General features: G+C 39.7%; 1 protein-coding gene and 1 pseudogene across 10 annotated transcripts in view; one reads left to right on the top strand and one right to left on the bottom strand.

Moving 5' to 3' along the window:
• Positions 1 to 16,311, bottom strand: part of FRYL (FRY like transcription coactivator) — a 427,650-nt gene that overhangs the window by 338,093 nt on the left and 73,246 nt on the right. For 9 of the 10 annotated variants that reach the window (XM_077815661.1, XM_077815665.1, XM_077815663.1 and 6 more), the window contains exon 1: positions 11,332 to 11,628. The exons of the other annotated variant lie outside the window; for it this stretch is intronic. In XM_077815661.1, coding sequence (XP_077671787.1) covers positions 11,332 to 11,530 — 199 coding nt within the window. In that variant the 5' untranslated portion in view covers positions 11,531 to 11,628. Of the gene's footprint in view, positions 1 to 11,331; positions 11,629 to 16,311 lie in introns of those variants that run through there. 10 annotated transcript variants of the gene reach the window in all.
• LOC144263634 (small ribosomal subunit protein uS19 pseudogene) lies at positions 7,214 to 7,642 on the top strand (annotated as a pseudogene).

Genomic DNA, 16,311 nt, shown 5'->3' with positions numbered 1-16,311 from the left:
CTTGTGGCACCTTAGAGACTAACAAATTTAGTTGAGCATAAGCTTTCGTGAGCTATAGCTCACTTCATCGAATGCATCCGATGAAGTGAGCTGTAGCTCACGAAAGCTTATGCTCAAATAAATCTGTTAGTCTTTAAGGTGCCATAAGTACTCCTTTTCTTTTTGCAAATACAGACTAACACAGCTGCTACTCTGAAACCTGTTACTAGTGGAAAGAATGTGAAATAATACTAGTAAGTACCTACCATAAATCTGCACACACAGCCTTTTCTGGAAGGCCTAAAAGTTCTCAGCTTTCCAGACAAACAAGCAGCATCTCAAAAACAAGTTCTCCATAACAAACATGTGAAACTTACCCTCCTAAGGTCCTGGAGCCTATGCGACCTCAACACAAAACTTAAATGAAAAATTTCATGACAAACTTGTTTCTCTTCATACAGTAAGTATTATTAGAATAGGATGAGGTCAATCTTTCTCCACTGGTTTTGTCATCCTACTTATTGTGGTTTTGTGTTGCAAAAAGAAAAAATTACTAAAAAGGTAATGGGGTAATTTAGAACATTCAATGTTAAATCCATTGGAAAAATAAAAATACTACACATCAAAGGTCTTTGGGACCGTCTTGGACCCGTGTTTCTCTGCTAAATTTATAAACACCTTCTCACATACGCAGTCCCAGAAGGGTGACCACCCATTGTGAATTGGGCGGGTTAATCCCAAAATGCACAGTTCAAGTCCCAGTCCTGGGCTGAATGACTCCAGGACAGCATTTGTCTGAGATTCCCTGTGGTGCCACTCGGCGCCTGTCCAAGGCTCAGGGGCAGTGCCAACCTCTTCCATGAGGGGAAAGGGGGGGAGGAGGTGCTGAGGTGGTCTTCAGTGCTGGATCTTCCACTCCCCTTTTTGTCACAGTTATTTTTAGTAAAAGTAACCTTGACAAAATCTTAGCTTTACTTATTACAACAATCTGTAGCCCAATAACACCCCCCCCTTTTTCCCCCATGACTGCAGGTTGTTAATGGGCCACTTCACCTTGAATGGGGTCCCTTAGAATGCGTGTTAACCACTTATGCTAAACAATCTGTTCCACCTTGTATTTAACTGTGACACTCTGAGTACCTTTCCGGAGACTTAAGGAAGAGCACTGTGTAGCTCGAAAGCCTGTCTTATTGGACCAACTTCTGTTGGTGAAAGAAAAATAATACCTCACCCACTTTGTCTCTTTGATCATGGGATCAGTTAGATACCAACACAAGTATTGTGTAGTATGCTCTTGAATCTAAGAAAGTTTTAAGTTGTAACCAGTGAACTATAAAACTGTGAACAACAGTCAGTTTTAAATGCATCCCATGTGCTTTCTTCCAATTTTGACATACTAGGAGTCTCCAAGATCTTATTACAGAAATAGCTGGGTGATTTGGGGTCCAACACGAGGGTTTGTCTCAGCAGGCAGTTCTAGGAAGGTAGTAATCCCGGCCAACTTGATGACTTTTGATTTTTGATTATCTTGATTTTTGCAGCCACCCTGACAATCTCAGCCTGCAGAATTTAAGTTTTTGGTTTTGGAGGGGGAGGTTTTTTTTGTGGGGGGGGGAGACTGGGGGGGACGGGTCATTCGGTTTGGTTTGATACAGAGTCTCACTGAAGTGTTAATGCTAAAGCCCAACAATTATACTAATTGTTTCAGGGAGCTCAATTCCCAGTGGTTCTATATTAAAGAGCAACCTGAATGAAAAAGAAAGCTAGTTTTCCCTCTCTGCTGCTGCTTCAGATCCACTTAGTATTTCCCAGAAGGAATACAGGAGGTAAACTTCATTGTGTAACTAGTTTCTGAGTGGTAGCCATGTTAGTCTGTACCAGCAAAAACAACGAGGAGTCCTTGTGGCACCTTAGAGACTAACAAATTTATTTGGGCATAAGCTTTCATGGGCTAAAACCCACTTCATCAGATGCATGGAGTGAAAAACATAGTAAGCTACAAATATTATAGCACATGAAAAGACGGGAGCTGCCTTAGCAAATGGGGAGCTAACAAGGCCAATTCAATTAAGGGGAGGTGGCCTATTCTCAACAGTTGACAAGAAGGGGTGAATATCAAGAAAGGGAAAATTACTTTTGTAGTTTTGTAGTGCTAAAGCTATATAACTATATAAACCCATTGGAAGCATAAGCTTCTCTAACCCTTGGAGCACAATTAAAAATTGAATTCATCCCTCTCCTCAGAATAAGTTTGGTATCTCTATTTTAGATACATACCTTACCTACAAACAACATTTATTTTACCTGGACTGTAATGCAAGCTAGCATGCACCAGCGTCTGGAAATTTTTTCTGTTCCTCAGCTTATTGGCTATACTGCAAGTCAAAGCATTTCATTATCCCCCCTATAAATACTAATTGAAAAGGAAGAGTGACAAGACAGAACTCACCTGTGACATCCCTTGGAAAGGAAGAGAAAATACTCATTACCACCTCATGGTGTCTCAAAGGAAGAAAAATGGAATTACTGAAGGGCCTCCTATCATTCTCCCAAAATGGATTACTCATTTAGAACTCATATTTACCACCTTTAAACAAAGAACTTGGGTAGCCACCTTAGCACTGTAAGGGTAACCAGAACTCTATTAACTAATACTTTACTACCAAGAAACATATTAATCTCATCCTAGCAGAACTGCTTGTTGAGAAATGGGATTTATGTTCATAAAAGGAAACAACATTAATATACAAAAGTAATGTGGACACACTTGAGTAATGAGAGTTCTGTATGAATTATATATTTGATTTATACAGATCTCAATTTTTTTAAAAACTGTCCCATTATATGAATTCCCCTGCCTCACAATGTAACTGAAGGATAGGTCTGCTGATATAACTGCATGTTTTGCACGCTATAAGTCCGATGGTCTATGCCATCGTTACACTGGGCAAGCTGGCCTGCATTAATATTATGGAAAAAGAGGAAAGGAAGATCCAGAGAAAGGAGAGGAAAATTAAAGGATTCATCTATAAAGATACAGGTGATTAATCAAAGGCAAATTTTCCCACTGGGTTTCTCAGTGCATCTCATCTTTCTGTATCTACCTTCTACACTGTAATCTCTTTGAGAAAAGGACTGTCTTGTACAGCCCTGAGCACACAGCTCTTAAATAAATTATAAATTTAACTGAACTGTATACATTAACATCTGTAAAAGCTTTAGGCCTCACACAGTTCATCACATTAAGTATTTCAGAAAATTAAGTATCTTCATTTTTTATTTTATTTATTTATTTTTAAAACTACAGTCATCCTACTAGCTTTATAAATCTAAAACAGGTATACAAGACTATTTCTAGTGTATACTCAGGGAAAATACCCATTAAGCACAACATCCACTTTATCTATAAAGCATTCTTCTGTAAGGCTTTGGCTTCTGCCTTAAATCAAGCAGGAAAATGTTACTTTTATTAATTTAAGGGAAATGTATAGTTGCTGTATTTTAATCCTAAAAATAAAAAGTTAGCATTTTACTCTATTAATTCCACATAAAGCAAATATTTTAGGTTCACATAATTCTTCTCTTCCATCTTTAGCGTTACTGTCAGAAAACTACTGTTATTGAATTATACAACTTTTAACAGTTAAACTTGACAAACTCAGTGTTTCACCTGAATTTACATTCATTTATAAGCTATACTTCTTAAAACATCAACTATATTCTTTAAATAGGAACAACAACAACAACTGGAAACTTTTATTTCGAATCACATACAATTCAGCCAGTCATGTAAGATAGGCAACCTCACTGTTCGAACATTTATTTTTAAATTTTGAACAGCTTTATTACATTTATTCTGATATTGCTCAATATCTGCTGACATTAATAAACACTTTCCTAAAGCTTATGTGTCTATTTTATTGATTGCTGTAATTACCTGTTTTGACAACACCTGCCTTCTAATGTATTCCTCATTGGTAATGCTGTAGTACATTGCTCTGTTCCATAAGAGCACCTCATTCCATTACCAGGATACAAAAATAGAAATAAGCAGATAATTTAAATAGGATTCAGCTACTATCCGCTACGGTTAAAAGCATGATCCCAGAACAGACTGCAAATCTGCATTTTGTAAATGATGACATCACACTTTTCTATTAGAATAGTCATGTAACACTGATTTGAGGAAATTACTTCTAATGACAGCCAGTTGGCAGGCATTTAATGAGTCAGAATAGAGAATTAATCTTCAACGGCAGGATTAGAGAGTTTTGTATGCTTTGTTTTCCTCAATTGCTCAACCACCGATAGTACATCAAATACAAGATTAAACAAAGGCCTCTCCATTTTTGCTACAGTAGATGTGTACCTGCAGGATTTCCTTTCCAGCTGGTTCAACAGTAGTGTTTTTCCATTCTAGAACCAGTGTCGTCCTTTTTTACTAAGATTCACAACAAGATGTTGATTTGAAGCTTATTTTAAGACATAAGATAAAATTAACATTTTGATTAACTTTATACTAATAAGGTTCTAAAGACAGAAGGGACCATTGTGAACATCTAGTCTGACCTCCTGTAAAGCACAGGCCATAGACCTTGCCCAAAATAATTCCTAGAGCATATCTTCTAGAAAAACATGCCACCTTGATTTAAAAATAGTTAGTGATGGAGAATCTACTCTTCCCCGTTGTAAATTGTTCCAATGGTAAATCAGTCTCACTATTAAAAATTTACGCTTTATTTCCAGTCTGAATTTGTCTAGCTTCATCTTCCAGCCACTGGATCTTGTTCTACCTTTCTCAGCTATATCAAAGAACCCATTATTAAATATTTGTTACCCAGGTAGGTATTTATAGACTACAATCAAGTCACATCTTAACCTTCTCTTTGTTAAACTAAACAGATTAAGCTCTTGAGTCTACCACTATAAGGGACGTTTTCTAATCCTTTAATCATTCTCGTGGCTTTTCTCTGAAACTTCTCCAATTTATCAACATCCTCCTTGAACTGGGAGCACCAGAACTGGACATAGTACTCCAGCAGTGGTTGCAGCAGTGCAAAATACAGAGGTAAAATAACCTCTTTACTCCTACTTGAGATTCCCCTGTTTATTCATCCCAGGATTGTATTAGCTTTTTTGGCTATAGCATCACATTGGGAGTTCACATTCAGCTAACTGTCCCCCACAATCCCCAAATCTTTTTTCAGAGTCACTGCTTCCCAGGATAGAGTCCTCCATCCTGCAAGTCTGACATTCATTCTTTGTTTCCAGATGTATACATTTACATTTAGCTGTATTAACATGCATATTGTTTGCTTTGTAAACTGGGTGCAAGCAATCTAGATTGTTCTGAATCAGTAACCACTCTTTCATTATTTACCACTCCCTCAATTTTTGTGTCATCTGCCAACCTTATCAGTGACGATTTTATGTTTTCTTCCAGGTCATTGATAAAGCACAGGGCCAAAAACCGATCCCAGCGGGATTCCACTGGAAACAGAGCCACTCAATGACAATTCATTGAGTATCATTACAGTTTGAGACTTATCAGTTAGCCAGTTTTTAATCTATTTAATGTGTCCTGTGTTAAAATAAATAAATAAATAAATTAGAATCATATAAAATTTAACAAAATGTCATGTGGTACCAAGTCAAGTGCCTTATATAAGTCTATATGTATTATATCAACACTCTTAACTTTATCAACCAAACTTGTAATCTCATCAGAAAAGATATCCAGTTAGTTTGACAGAATCCATCTTCCATAAAACCATATGGATTTGCATTAATTACATTACCCTCCTTTAGGTTCTTTATTAATTGATTCCCCTGGCAGCCACTCTATTGTCTTGCCCAGGATTAATGTCAGGCTGACAGGCCTATAATTACCTGGGTTGCTGGTTTACCCATTTTAAAAATTGGCACTGCATTAGCTTTCTTTCAGGCTTCTGGGACTTCCCCAGTGCTCCAAGACTTATTGAAAATCAATATTAAGGGTGCAGCAAGCTCCTCAGACGGCTCTTTTAAAACTCTTGGCTGCAAGTTATATGGACCTGCCGATTTAAAAATGTTTAAGTTTAGTGCCTTCTTTTTAACATTCTCCAGGAAAAGGAAAGCAGTAGATTTAATCTACCTGCATTTCAGTAAAACATTTAATACAGTTCTACCTGGGAAGTTATTAAATTGAAAAAGATGGGGAATAATATGAGAACTGAAAGGTGGATAAGGAACTGATTAATGGGGAGACTACAATGGGTCATACTGAAAGGTGAACTGTCAGGCTGCAGGAGGTAACTAATCGAGTTCCTCAGGGATCGGTTTTGGGATCAATCTTATTTAACATTTTTATTACTGGCCTTGGCACAAAAATTGGGGGTGTGCTAACAAAATCTGTGGATGACACAAAGTTGGGAGGTATTGCCAATACGGAGAAGGACCGGAATATCATACAAGAAGATCTGGGATGACCTTGTAAACTGGAGTTATAGAAATAGGATGAAATATAATAGTTCAAAGTGCAAGGTCATGTATTTAGGAACTAACAACAAGATTTTTTTTATAAACTGGGGACGTATCAGTTGGAAGTGACAGAGGAGGAAAAAGACTTAGGTGTCTTTGGTTGATTACAGGATGACTATGAGCCACCAATGTGATGCAGCTGTGAAAAAGGCTAATTCAATCCTAGGATGCATCAGGCAAGGTATTTCCAATAGAGAGGGGGGAAGTGTCAGTACCATTACACAATGAACTGGTGACACCTCATCCGGAATACTGTGTGCAATTCTGGTCTCCCATGTTTAAGAAAGATTAATTCAAACTGAAACAGGTGCAGAGAAGAGCTATTAGAATGGTCAGAGAAACAGCAAACCTACCTTATGAGAGGTGATCCAAAGAGCTTGGCTTCTTTAGCCTAACCAAAAGAAGGCTGAGGGGAAGATATGATTGATCTCTATAAATACATTAGAGGAATAAATACCAGAGAGGGAGAAGAGTGATTTAAGTTAAGTGCCAACATGGACACAAGAACAGATGGATAATAAACTGGCCATCAACAAATTTAGGCTTGAAATTAGGCAAAGATTTCTAATCATCAGATGAGTAAAGTTCTGGAACAGCCTTCCAAGGGAAGCAGTAGGAGGCAGAAAACCTAACTGGCTTCAAGACTGAGCTTGATAAAATTTATGGAGGGGATGGTCTGATGAGTCTGCCTGCCATCTGAAGAGACACTGCCAAGATGATGGAAGTTAAACAGAAGAAGAAACGGAGCTTTAGGAAATTCTCTTACAGAGGTGTTGATCTGGATCAGCTCCTCGATATGTCCTACGAGCAGCTGATGCAGCTGTACAGTGCTCGCCAGCACAGGCGTCTGAACCGCAGCCTGCGTCGTAAGAAGCATTCCCTCCTGAAGCGTCTTCGCACGGCCAAGAAGGAGGCCCCTCCCATGGAGAAGCCAGACGCAGTCAAAACTCACCTGCATGACATGATCATCCTCCCCAAGATGGTGGGCAGCATGGTTGGCATATACAACGGAAAAACCTTCAACCAGGTGGAAATCAAGCCAGAGATGATTGGCCGCTACCTGGGCAAGTTTTCCATCACTTACAAGCCAGTGAAACCTGGTATCGGTGCTACCCACCCATCTAGGTTCACTCCTCTGAAGTAAATGATGCTTTGGGAAAATGTTTACTATATGTAAATAAAGAAAATGCTCCTGCCCCGGGGAGGGGGGGGGATGGGAGGGAGGCATGTAGCCTATCTGCGACTGCTAGCAGCAAATACCTCCAAAAGCCAGTGATGGGACACTAAATGAGGAGGGCTCTGAGTTACTACAGAGAATTCTTTCCCAGGTGTCTGGCTGATGGGTCTTGCCCACATGGTCTAACTGATCATCATATTTGGGGTTGGGAAGGAATTTTTCCCCAGCTCAGATTGACAGAGATCCTGGGGGGTTTTCACCATCCTCTGTAGCATGGGGCACGGGTCACTTGAAAGTTTTAAACTAGTGTAAATGGTGGATTCTCTGTGACTTGAAGTCTTTAAACCATGATTTGGAGGACTTCAGTAACTCAGCCCAGGATTATGGGTGGAGGACAGGGGTGGATGGGTGAGGTTCTGTGGCCTGCAATGTGCAGGAGGTCAAACTAGATGATCATAATGGTCTCTTCCGACTTTAAAGTCTATAATACAAGTGGAATAGAAGGAGTGCTATCACTATATGAAGCGATTGCATCACCTGTTTTTTCCCCAAATACAGAACACAAATATTTATTGAACACTTCTGCTTTTTCTATATTATTATTGATAATTCTACCATTTCCATCTAGCAATGGACCACTACCATTGTCAGGATTCTTTTTTAAAAAAGAACTTTCTTACAGTTCTTAACTCTGCTAGCCATAGATTTCTCCTTGTGTCCCTTGGCTTCCCTTATCAAATTTACTATAATTCCTAATTTCTGATTTATATTCATTACTATCAACTTCCCCTGTCTTCCATTTGTTATATATTATTTTTTTTTACTGCTGCCCTCACTTCCCCTATAAACCAGGTTGTTGTTTTTAAACCAGCATAGCCTTCTTCCTCAATTGTTGGATTGTGGCTTTTTGGTGTCTAGTAAGGTGTTCCTAAATATTTCCCAATTATCATACACATTTTTCTGATTAAATTCTTCCTCGCAGCTGATTTGGTCATAATTGTTTTTAGCTTTGTGAAAGTAGCTCTGCTAAAGTAGCCATAGCTGTAAAGGAGGTATCAGTGGCATCAGCTGCAGACTGGAGAGTGGTCTTGACTATCAATTTGCCTTTGTCTATCAGACACTGTAAATGAGCTCTGCCCTGCTGCAGAAGGCTGTCAGTAAATTCCACAAACTTGGAGTAGTTCAGGAAATCTTATTTAGCCATTTGGGCCTGGTAATTGGCTATCTGCACAGGAGACTAGATGATGAAAAGGACCTTTCTCCCTAACAGATCCAGGTGTTTGCCCTCTTTTTCCATAGGAGTAGACCAGGGATGTTGCTGTCTAGCCCTTTCAGATGCAGCCTGGACCCACCAATGAGAAAGCCTTAGTGGATGGTTTCAGAACACTGGAACTCCTGCTACAGTCAGTGCCAGTCTGAGTTCCCCATGAGCTCTGGACACAACACTCCAGGGCATGGAGTCTCAGATGCTACCACAGGAGGGGAATGGACAATCTTTTTCTTTGATATCTTAAAAAGTAAGGTTTCAGAGTAACAGCCATGTTAGTCTGTATTCGCAAAAAGAAAAGGAGTACTTGTGGCACCTTAGAGACTAACCAATTTATTTGAGCTGTAGCTCACGAAAGCTCATGCTCAAATAAATTGGTTAGTCTCTAAGGTGCCACAAGTACTCCTTTTCTTTTTAAAAAGTAAGCTGACTCTCACTTTTTAGGCGGGTGTTTCTCCTTACCCTCTTCATATCTCCATTTCATGGAGTTTTGGATCTAGACGATACCAAGCTGGAAGATGTTGGTGCTGCATGGGCACTACCATGAGGCTCCAGACAATGAGGGAGAGAGTGGGAGGGTCCAAGGTCAGACAGGGACCTCATGGAGACTTCCATCAGGTGCCTGTAGAGTCTGAAATTTATGAGACTGCCTAGTGCAAGGAGGAAAGGAGTGGCAGATCTCTCACTTTGATGGAATCTGTTATTCCCCAAGGTAATACAGGCAGCTCTTGTGCTGATCACTCACCAGGAAGCCCAGAAGGCAGGCCAGGCAGTGCTAGAAGCTTTGGGCATACTAAGTGCTCCAAACAGTGGGGGAACCCTTGATCCCTACTAATCACAAACTCACTACTATCAATATAGCTAATAAAAAACTATACACAAAATACATACAGGTAAAAGCTAGAAGGCTAGACACAGAAGGATACCATCCCAGACTGCAAGCGGTAGAAAGGAACTGGAGAGGCGATCAGTCCGTGCCACCCTTTATGCCTTCAGTTGATAGCTCCAAAAAATGAAGGGCCCAGACATGGACTAATAAATGCTGCTATAATTTCTAGTCCTAGGCACATGGAGCACACACACACAGCGAATACCCACAGGATCAGCATTCAAAGTAGAACTTAACTAATAGTGAGCCATCCTTTCACAGAAGCTACATGATGAAGTTTGGCTAGAACTTTGAGCACGCTGGCAACAGGAGTCCTAGAGAGATTTTTACTGTGCAACGAGCTATCAATGGCTGATGATGTTACGTGTACAGCAAGCAGTATATTCAAATGTATTATACACTTTAACAATTTGGCCAACAAAATTGCTTCCTGGTTTCCATCCACCAACACAAGATAACCTGACTTTAAAAAAGCCAAACCAGCATTTTACAGTATGTCAGAAAGGCTCGGGGGATGAATTTCAGAGCTGAGGACCCTCCAATCAGAGGGTACTGCGCCACCCCTGGAAATTCAACCCTGGGGGACAAAAGGCAGAGAGCACTCCAGCTGATTGAAACGGCCATGACAGAGCCTGGGGGAGAAGCTGCATCAGTGATAAACAGCAGGGTTCTAGACCATTTGGGCTTTAGAGAGTGTCATCAAGCCCCTAAATTTCCACCCAACGCAAAACCACATACCCTTCTGAAACTGTTTGAAAAAGTTAAGTAAATTGAACCTCTTTTTAAAAAAGCATAATAAATAAAATATTTAAACACTGATCAACATGTCGCATGTGTGATGTGGAAAATCATTTTAGCTTTATGAAAGTAATTTGTTCAGCTTTTTAAAGGATGTAAAAGAAATATTATTGAACTCTACAGTATAACAATTAAATACCCTCATTCTATACACAACAGGAAAATCAGTACACTGTAAATTATGTTTAAGAAATTTGGAATACTCCATACACTATTCATGTAAGCACATTTTAAAAAGAAAGATTTTTAAAAAGGAGTGCCTTGGGAGAGACTTCTGGCTCTTTTGTTTTCATGCTACTGAAGTTTCCAAAGGTGGTATAAGAACAGAAGCCTCGATCCTGCACCCATACAGAGCCCCACTGAAGTCCACGGAAGCCTGTGCATCTTCCAGTGCAGAATCAGGGACACATTTTATGATCCAAAACCTTATTTTGAAAATGGATGTTCATCTTAAATTAAAAATCATATGCATATATGCACATGTAATATACACATACAACATACCCTTAATTATGAGATTGCTTTAAAATAATTTCACAAAATATTAACAAATGGTTCAAACACTTTTTAAATTTTAAATTACTTTAAAACTGAAGAAAAATCCATAATCATAATTGCTTTCTGAAGAAACCCTTTTCTAATACTCAAAAACAATTCAGATCAGAGAAAAAGTTTACACTAGTTACTGAAGTTTTACTTTACCGAGTTGATGATGTGGATACATGCTGTAATTTGAATGTGAGAAATTTGCCTGATCTTCTTCATCTATGGTCTGTCCTAATGAAAGCAGGCTGACACGTCTCATCTTCAGTAGCCTTGGGGAGCTTTCAATAGTACTTCCAATATCCAGCACCACATCTCCAGAAATGACAGCAGGAACAACTTTTTTAAAAAACTCCATTTTTTGTTCCGTCTACTTTCCCAACACTGATGAAACTAGCTGCACAAAACACACCCAGGTGCCTGTACAAACTTCCTTGAAGAATCAGTAAGATGGACTACTCAAGCTACATTACATAATGAAGTCATGCTAAACCTGGGTGGTGCCAAACACCAGCAGGTCAGCTGCCAGCTGTTGGGAGGCTGATTTCAAAGATGTTTACTGTACTGACTGATAACAAAACCAAATAAGCCATTCAGTTACTGGAATATGAGCTGATCAACTGCCACAAAACAAGTAATAAATTTAGCACTATGATTATTTTAAACAAAAGTGTGATAAAATGTATATATATAAATGCAAATTTATTTTTGACAGTTAATTGGCTCTTCATTTCGATTAAGTGCACAGTGAGGAATATACATCTGCATTCACAGATAACACTTATCATTCAGAAAGTCCATTCCCCAGCTTTACAAACAGAGTTACTAACAGCTCCAATATTCCATGTTTTGAACCATTACATTCTTGTACAGCTACTTACTGCACATTAACATTTTATTATGCTAATGCACAGAAAAATCTGTCTTTCTTCCACACTTTTTACATTTGGGAATAAAATCAGCAAATATAATTAAAGACATAAATAAACCAACCATTTAAAACTAAAATTAGAGATCTATAAATACACTAGTGAAGTAGTTTCTTACCCCATCTGAGACTATGAAGAAAATATCACAGTAGTCAGGAATTATTTGTACATTACCCCTTGTTTTGAATGTCTATTAATGATCAGACTAGACAAAGGTAGAAGCTTATTTTCCTAATAGCAGCTCAGGATCTAAGTTATATTTTCAAAGCGTGATTAACAAAATTATCCAGCCCATGAAAGTTCTATTTTTAAGTACACAAAGCTATTTTATAATATATCTTCTTTTAAAAAACATTTCTCCCAAATTCATCTTCAAATCTAGTTCTTACATAAATTCATACATAATAAAACATACAGAATAGTCTACATAAAATATTGAGTTCTGGGTTTCACAATATAATGACTGATTATACGGATGTTATTAAGTGACTAAAACTAGGTAGGAGCTTACCTACACTTGGAATCTGTTGCAGGTTACATTAAATTGCATTGTGTCCACAAAAGTTTTTTTTTTTTTTTTAAATAAAATCTGGTGTTTTAGTGCGCTTTATTAAAGCCACTTGAAAAAGTGAGTTTACAGAGACATGGGAATTTACCTACAGCAAAGTAAACGTGCATGCACCCCACCCCACCCCTCTCAAAACAACTGATGTGCATTTGCCATCTCTGTCTAGTATACCACATTCCTTTGCTGGCTTGGGTCATCCTGTTTACTTGCATGCCCTATACTGCTCTGGGGTCATCCCGACTGGATGTAACCTCCCCCATTTAAATGCTGGCATACATCCAGGTTCTGCCTTTTGGGATTCCAGCTCATGTGGAGTTCCTAAATCTGTGTCAAACTCCCAATTATAGATCATGCCTCATTCTTCCCTGTGGTCTCATGTGGAGATGCTGGACTTCAATGCTCTCTGGGGAGAGGAGTGTGATCAGGCACCTCTGAACGGTAGTCACTTAGCACAGGTATACAAGCAGCTATCACAACAAATGCCGGCTAGGAGCACAACCAGGACACTCCAGTGCCGCAGTAAGGCAAAGAAGCTCCAGCTGGGGTATAGGACTACTAAGTACTATAAGACCTGTGTGAAACCAAGCACAGTACCAGCAGACAATATGTTTGCTGGGAAGCATATCATTCCACCTCAGCATGTTGTGGACTCTATGATTGATCCTCCAAACCAGAATCTCATCAACCTGGTGAACCCCAGGGCAGACACAATCATGGTGATCCCTGAAACCCAGCCAGATGATCAACCTGAACCATAGGCAGAGACCCAAACTCTTGAGGGGACCAGTTCCAGTAACTATGGAATGTTGTATTACAACAGAAATGTACTCTAGGAGGGCTCAGGGAGGTCATTGAACAACTTTGTTGCAGGTTTCATAAGGATGCTGCCACACTGGTGTACCTTCTCTCTGTCTCCCACCCACCCACTATCAAGTGACAGCCACACCAGAGACTACAAAATCTCCAGACCTTTACTTCTACAGATATGTGAACAGAAACAGCACTGAAGCTTGCGGTGTACCATCCCATACCCCCCTTACCTATCACAGCACTTAATGGTCTCTCACCTGCCTGGTCACTCACCTACCCTCCCCAATGGTAGCACCATGTGGGCTAACAACATGACTGTTTGAAGAAAGGCATTTTTATTATAGCAGTATATACAGAAAAGAAGAAAAAGTCTTGTTTCTGGATCACAGTTTCATTAATGCCCTTAGATTTGAATGAGCATGAATTTCACTACCCAAATTGTGCTACACAGACATTTCCATAAAGAAAGAAATGTTAAGGCTCTTCAACTTCAGGAAAAAGCAATACAGTAGAACCTCAAAGTTATGAACACCTCAGGAATGGAAGTTATAACTCTGAAACCTTCATAACTCTGAACAAAACTTTATAGTTGTTCTTTCAAAAATTTACAACTGAACATTGACTTAATACAGCTTTGAGGCTTTACTATGCAGAAGAAAAATGCTGCTTTCCTTTTTTAGTACTTTATGTTTAACACAGTACTGTATTTGCACACACGCACGCGTGCATGTGTGGCGGGGGGGTGGGGGGGGTCTCTGCTGCTGCCTGATTAAATACTTCCAGTTCTAAATGAGGCGCATGGTTGACTGGTCAGTTCATAACTCTGAGGTTCTACTGTATTTTACAAGCGTTGGAATACAGACTGCAAATTGGACAATAACTTGTTTTGCTCTTTTTCCCCATAGCTCTGGCATGAGGGGGCTGGGGGTGGGAAAGGAGGATGGACTACAAGGACAAGGAAATGGCTAGCAAATCACAGACTGCTGCTGGGGGTGACTGAGAGGCTAATAACCCTCCTGGAGCACATGGCTTTGAAGCCTTCAAACACTGAACAGCTTTATGAATTCTGAATACAGTTTTTACCACTCACAAGCTCAGAACATTCAACTTGGTGTATTAATTCATGCTAAAGTTTTGTAAATATGTTTACGTTCATGGTTCTGAGTCTTGCCCCATTCACTGAATTGTGCAGCATCTCAGTCACAACATCCACAGATGCACAACATAAAGAAAGTTACAAGCATTATATGACAATTCACACATACCACCCTAAAAACTCAACAAATGCATGATCACATAACACAGGTACACTTGCATCAGAACATGTACACAAGACAACATGTTCAGTAATGGTCATAAAATGCCCTATACTCTTTACTAGTGACACCTACACAAAGTATGAGTGCAATGCACCCTCATTCTGTGCTCCTATGTAGCTGCATCATTTCATAGGGGCTTCCAATCCAGCTGTTCAAAATGTCCACCAAGTCTGTTGACCCACTGTCTCCATCCATTTGGGTCTCTCCCTTGCTTTCACAAAAGGCTGTGCAAAACACAACAAGCAGCTATCACAACAGGAAGATGTTTTTCATCAGCCTCCACCCTCAACATCAGGATCCTCCCTCTAACCTTTCAATCTTCCAAATACACATTCCTCAGTCATTCTACAAATACTCAGTATAGTTAAACTGTTCTCACCTCCTACCCACATGTCTCTTAAAGGGCTTGATAAGCCAAGGATGCAGAGGGTAAGCTACGTCTCCCAGAATGAGTGGCAGAATGGGAGTGCCACCAGTGTCCATTGATACAATAGGTACCAAAGTTTCATTTGCATAAAATAGTCTAGAGATTTCTGGAGTTGTGGACCTTTCCAGACTCTCTCATATAAAATACATTCCACAGTATTCAACTAGCCCTTGGAGCACCATAGAGAAATAAACCTTTCTGTTGATCAACTCTGAGGTCTGTTGTTGGGAGCAAAGAATAGGCACAGGCATCCTATCAATGGCCCCATCAATGGCCCCAATACAATTTGGAACCCCAACAGTACAAACCAGTTAATAACTGTGTATGCACTGCCTAGTCTTATGACCCAGGGGAAAATAATTTTCTTGATAGCAGCACATACCATCATAACAGCTCCAACTATTGAACTACCAACATCAACTTTATTAGCTACTGACCGGTAGCAATCAGGGATGGTAAGCATTCAAGTAGCGACAGTCACAAACTTCTCCACGCTGATGGCAGCTCTCATGTAAGCATTCCACCACTGCAACTCTAGCATGAACTCTGCACAGATTTGTAAGAAAGTGGCTTTTTTTTTTTTTTTTAAATATATTGAAGTTCTGACATGACTAAGGGTCATCTCAGGTCTGCAGCACTATCCTACTAGTGAATGGTAGTGGGCCAAGCACAAAAAGCAGTGCTCCATCAAGTAAAGCTACTTGAGGGAAAGATGTAGAAGTGTCTGCCTGATTTCAGCCTCCTCTTCCTCAGAGGTCCTTACACCCTGGTTTGTAAGTCACTGCATGACTTCAGATATGCTATCAGTAGTCTGTTTATATTCATCACCAGGAGGATTGTACTTATCAGAAATGTTTTCTCCATGATGCCTGACAGCACTTTGAAAATGGTGCTGGCTGGCTTGCAAAACCCAGATAGGATGAAGCAAGAATTATCATGGGAATTACTCAGTTTGACCCCACGCCCCAGAATTCCATTGCGTTTGAGTAGGTATTCCACAATGTACAGTGAAAAAAAATCCCAGCATGCAAACAGCACAGCAACATGGTAATGGACCATGGAATGTCTGTCCAGAATGCTTAGCAC

Source organism: Eretmochelys imbricata, chromosome 4 (assembly GCF_965152235.1).
Source record: "Eretmochelys imbricata isolate rEreImb1 chromosome 4, rEreImb1.hap1, whole genome shotgun sequence".
In the NCBI taxonomy this organism is placed as follows: domain Eukaryota; kingdom Metazoa; phylum Chordata; order Testudines; family Cheloniidae; genus Eretmochelys; species Eretmochelys imbricata.
Note: the sequence above shows the minus strand (reverse complement) of the source record. Positions and strands in the feature narration are given on the sequence as shown.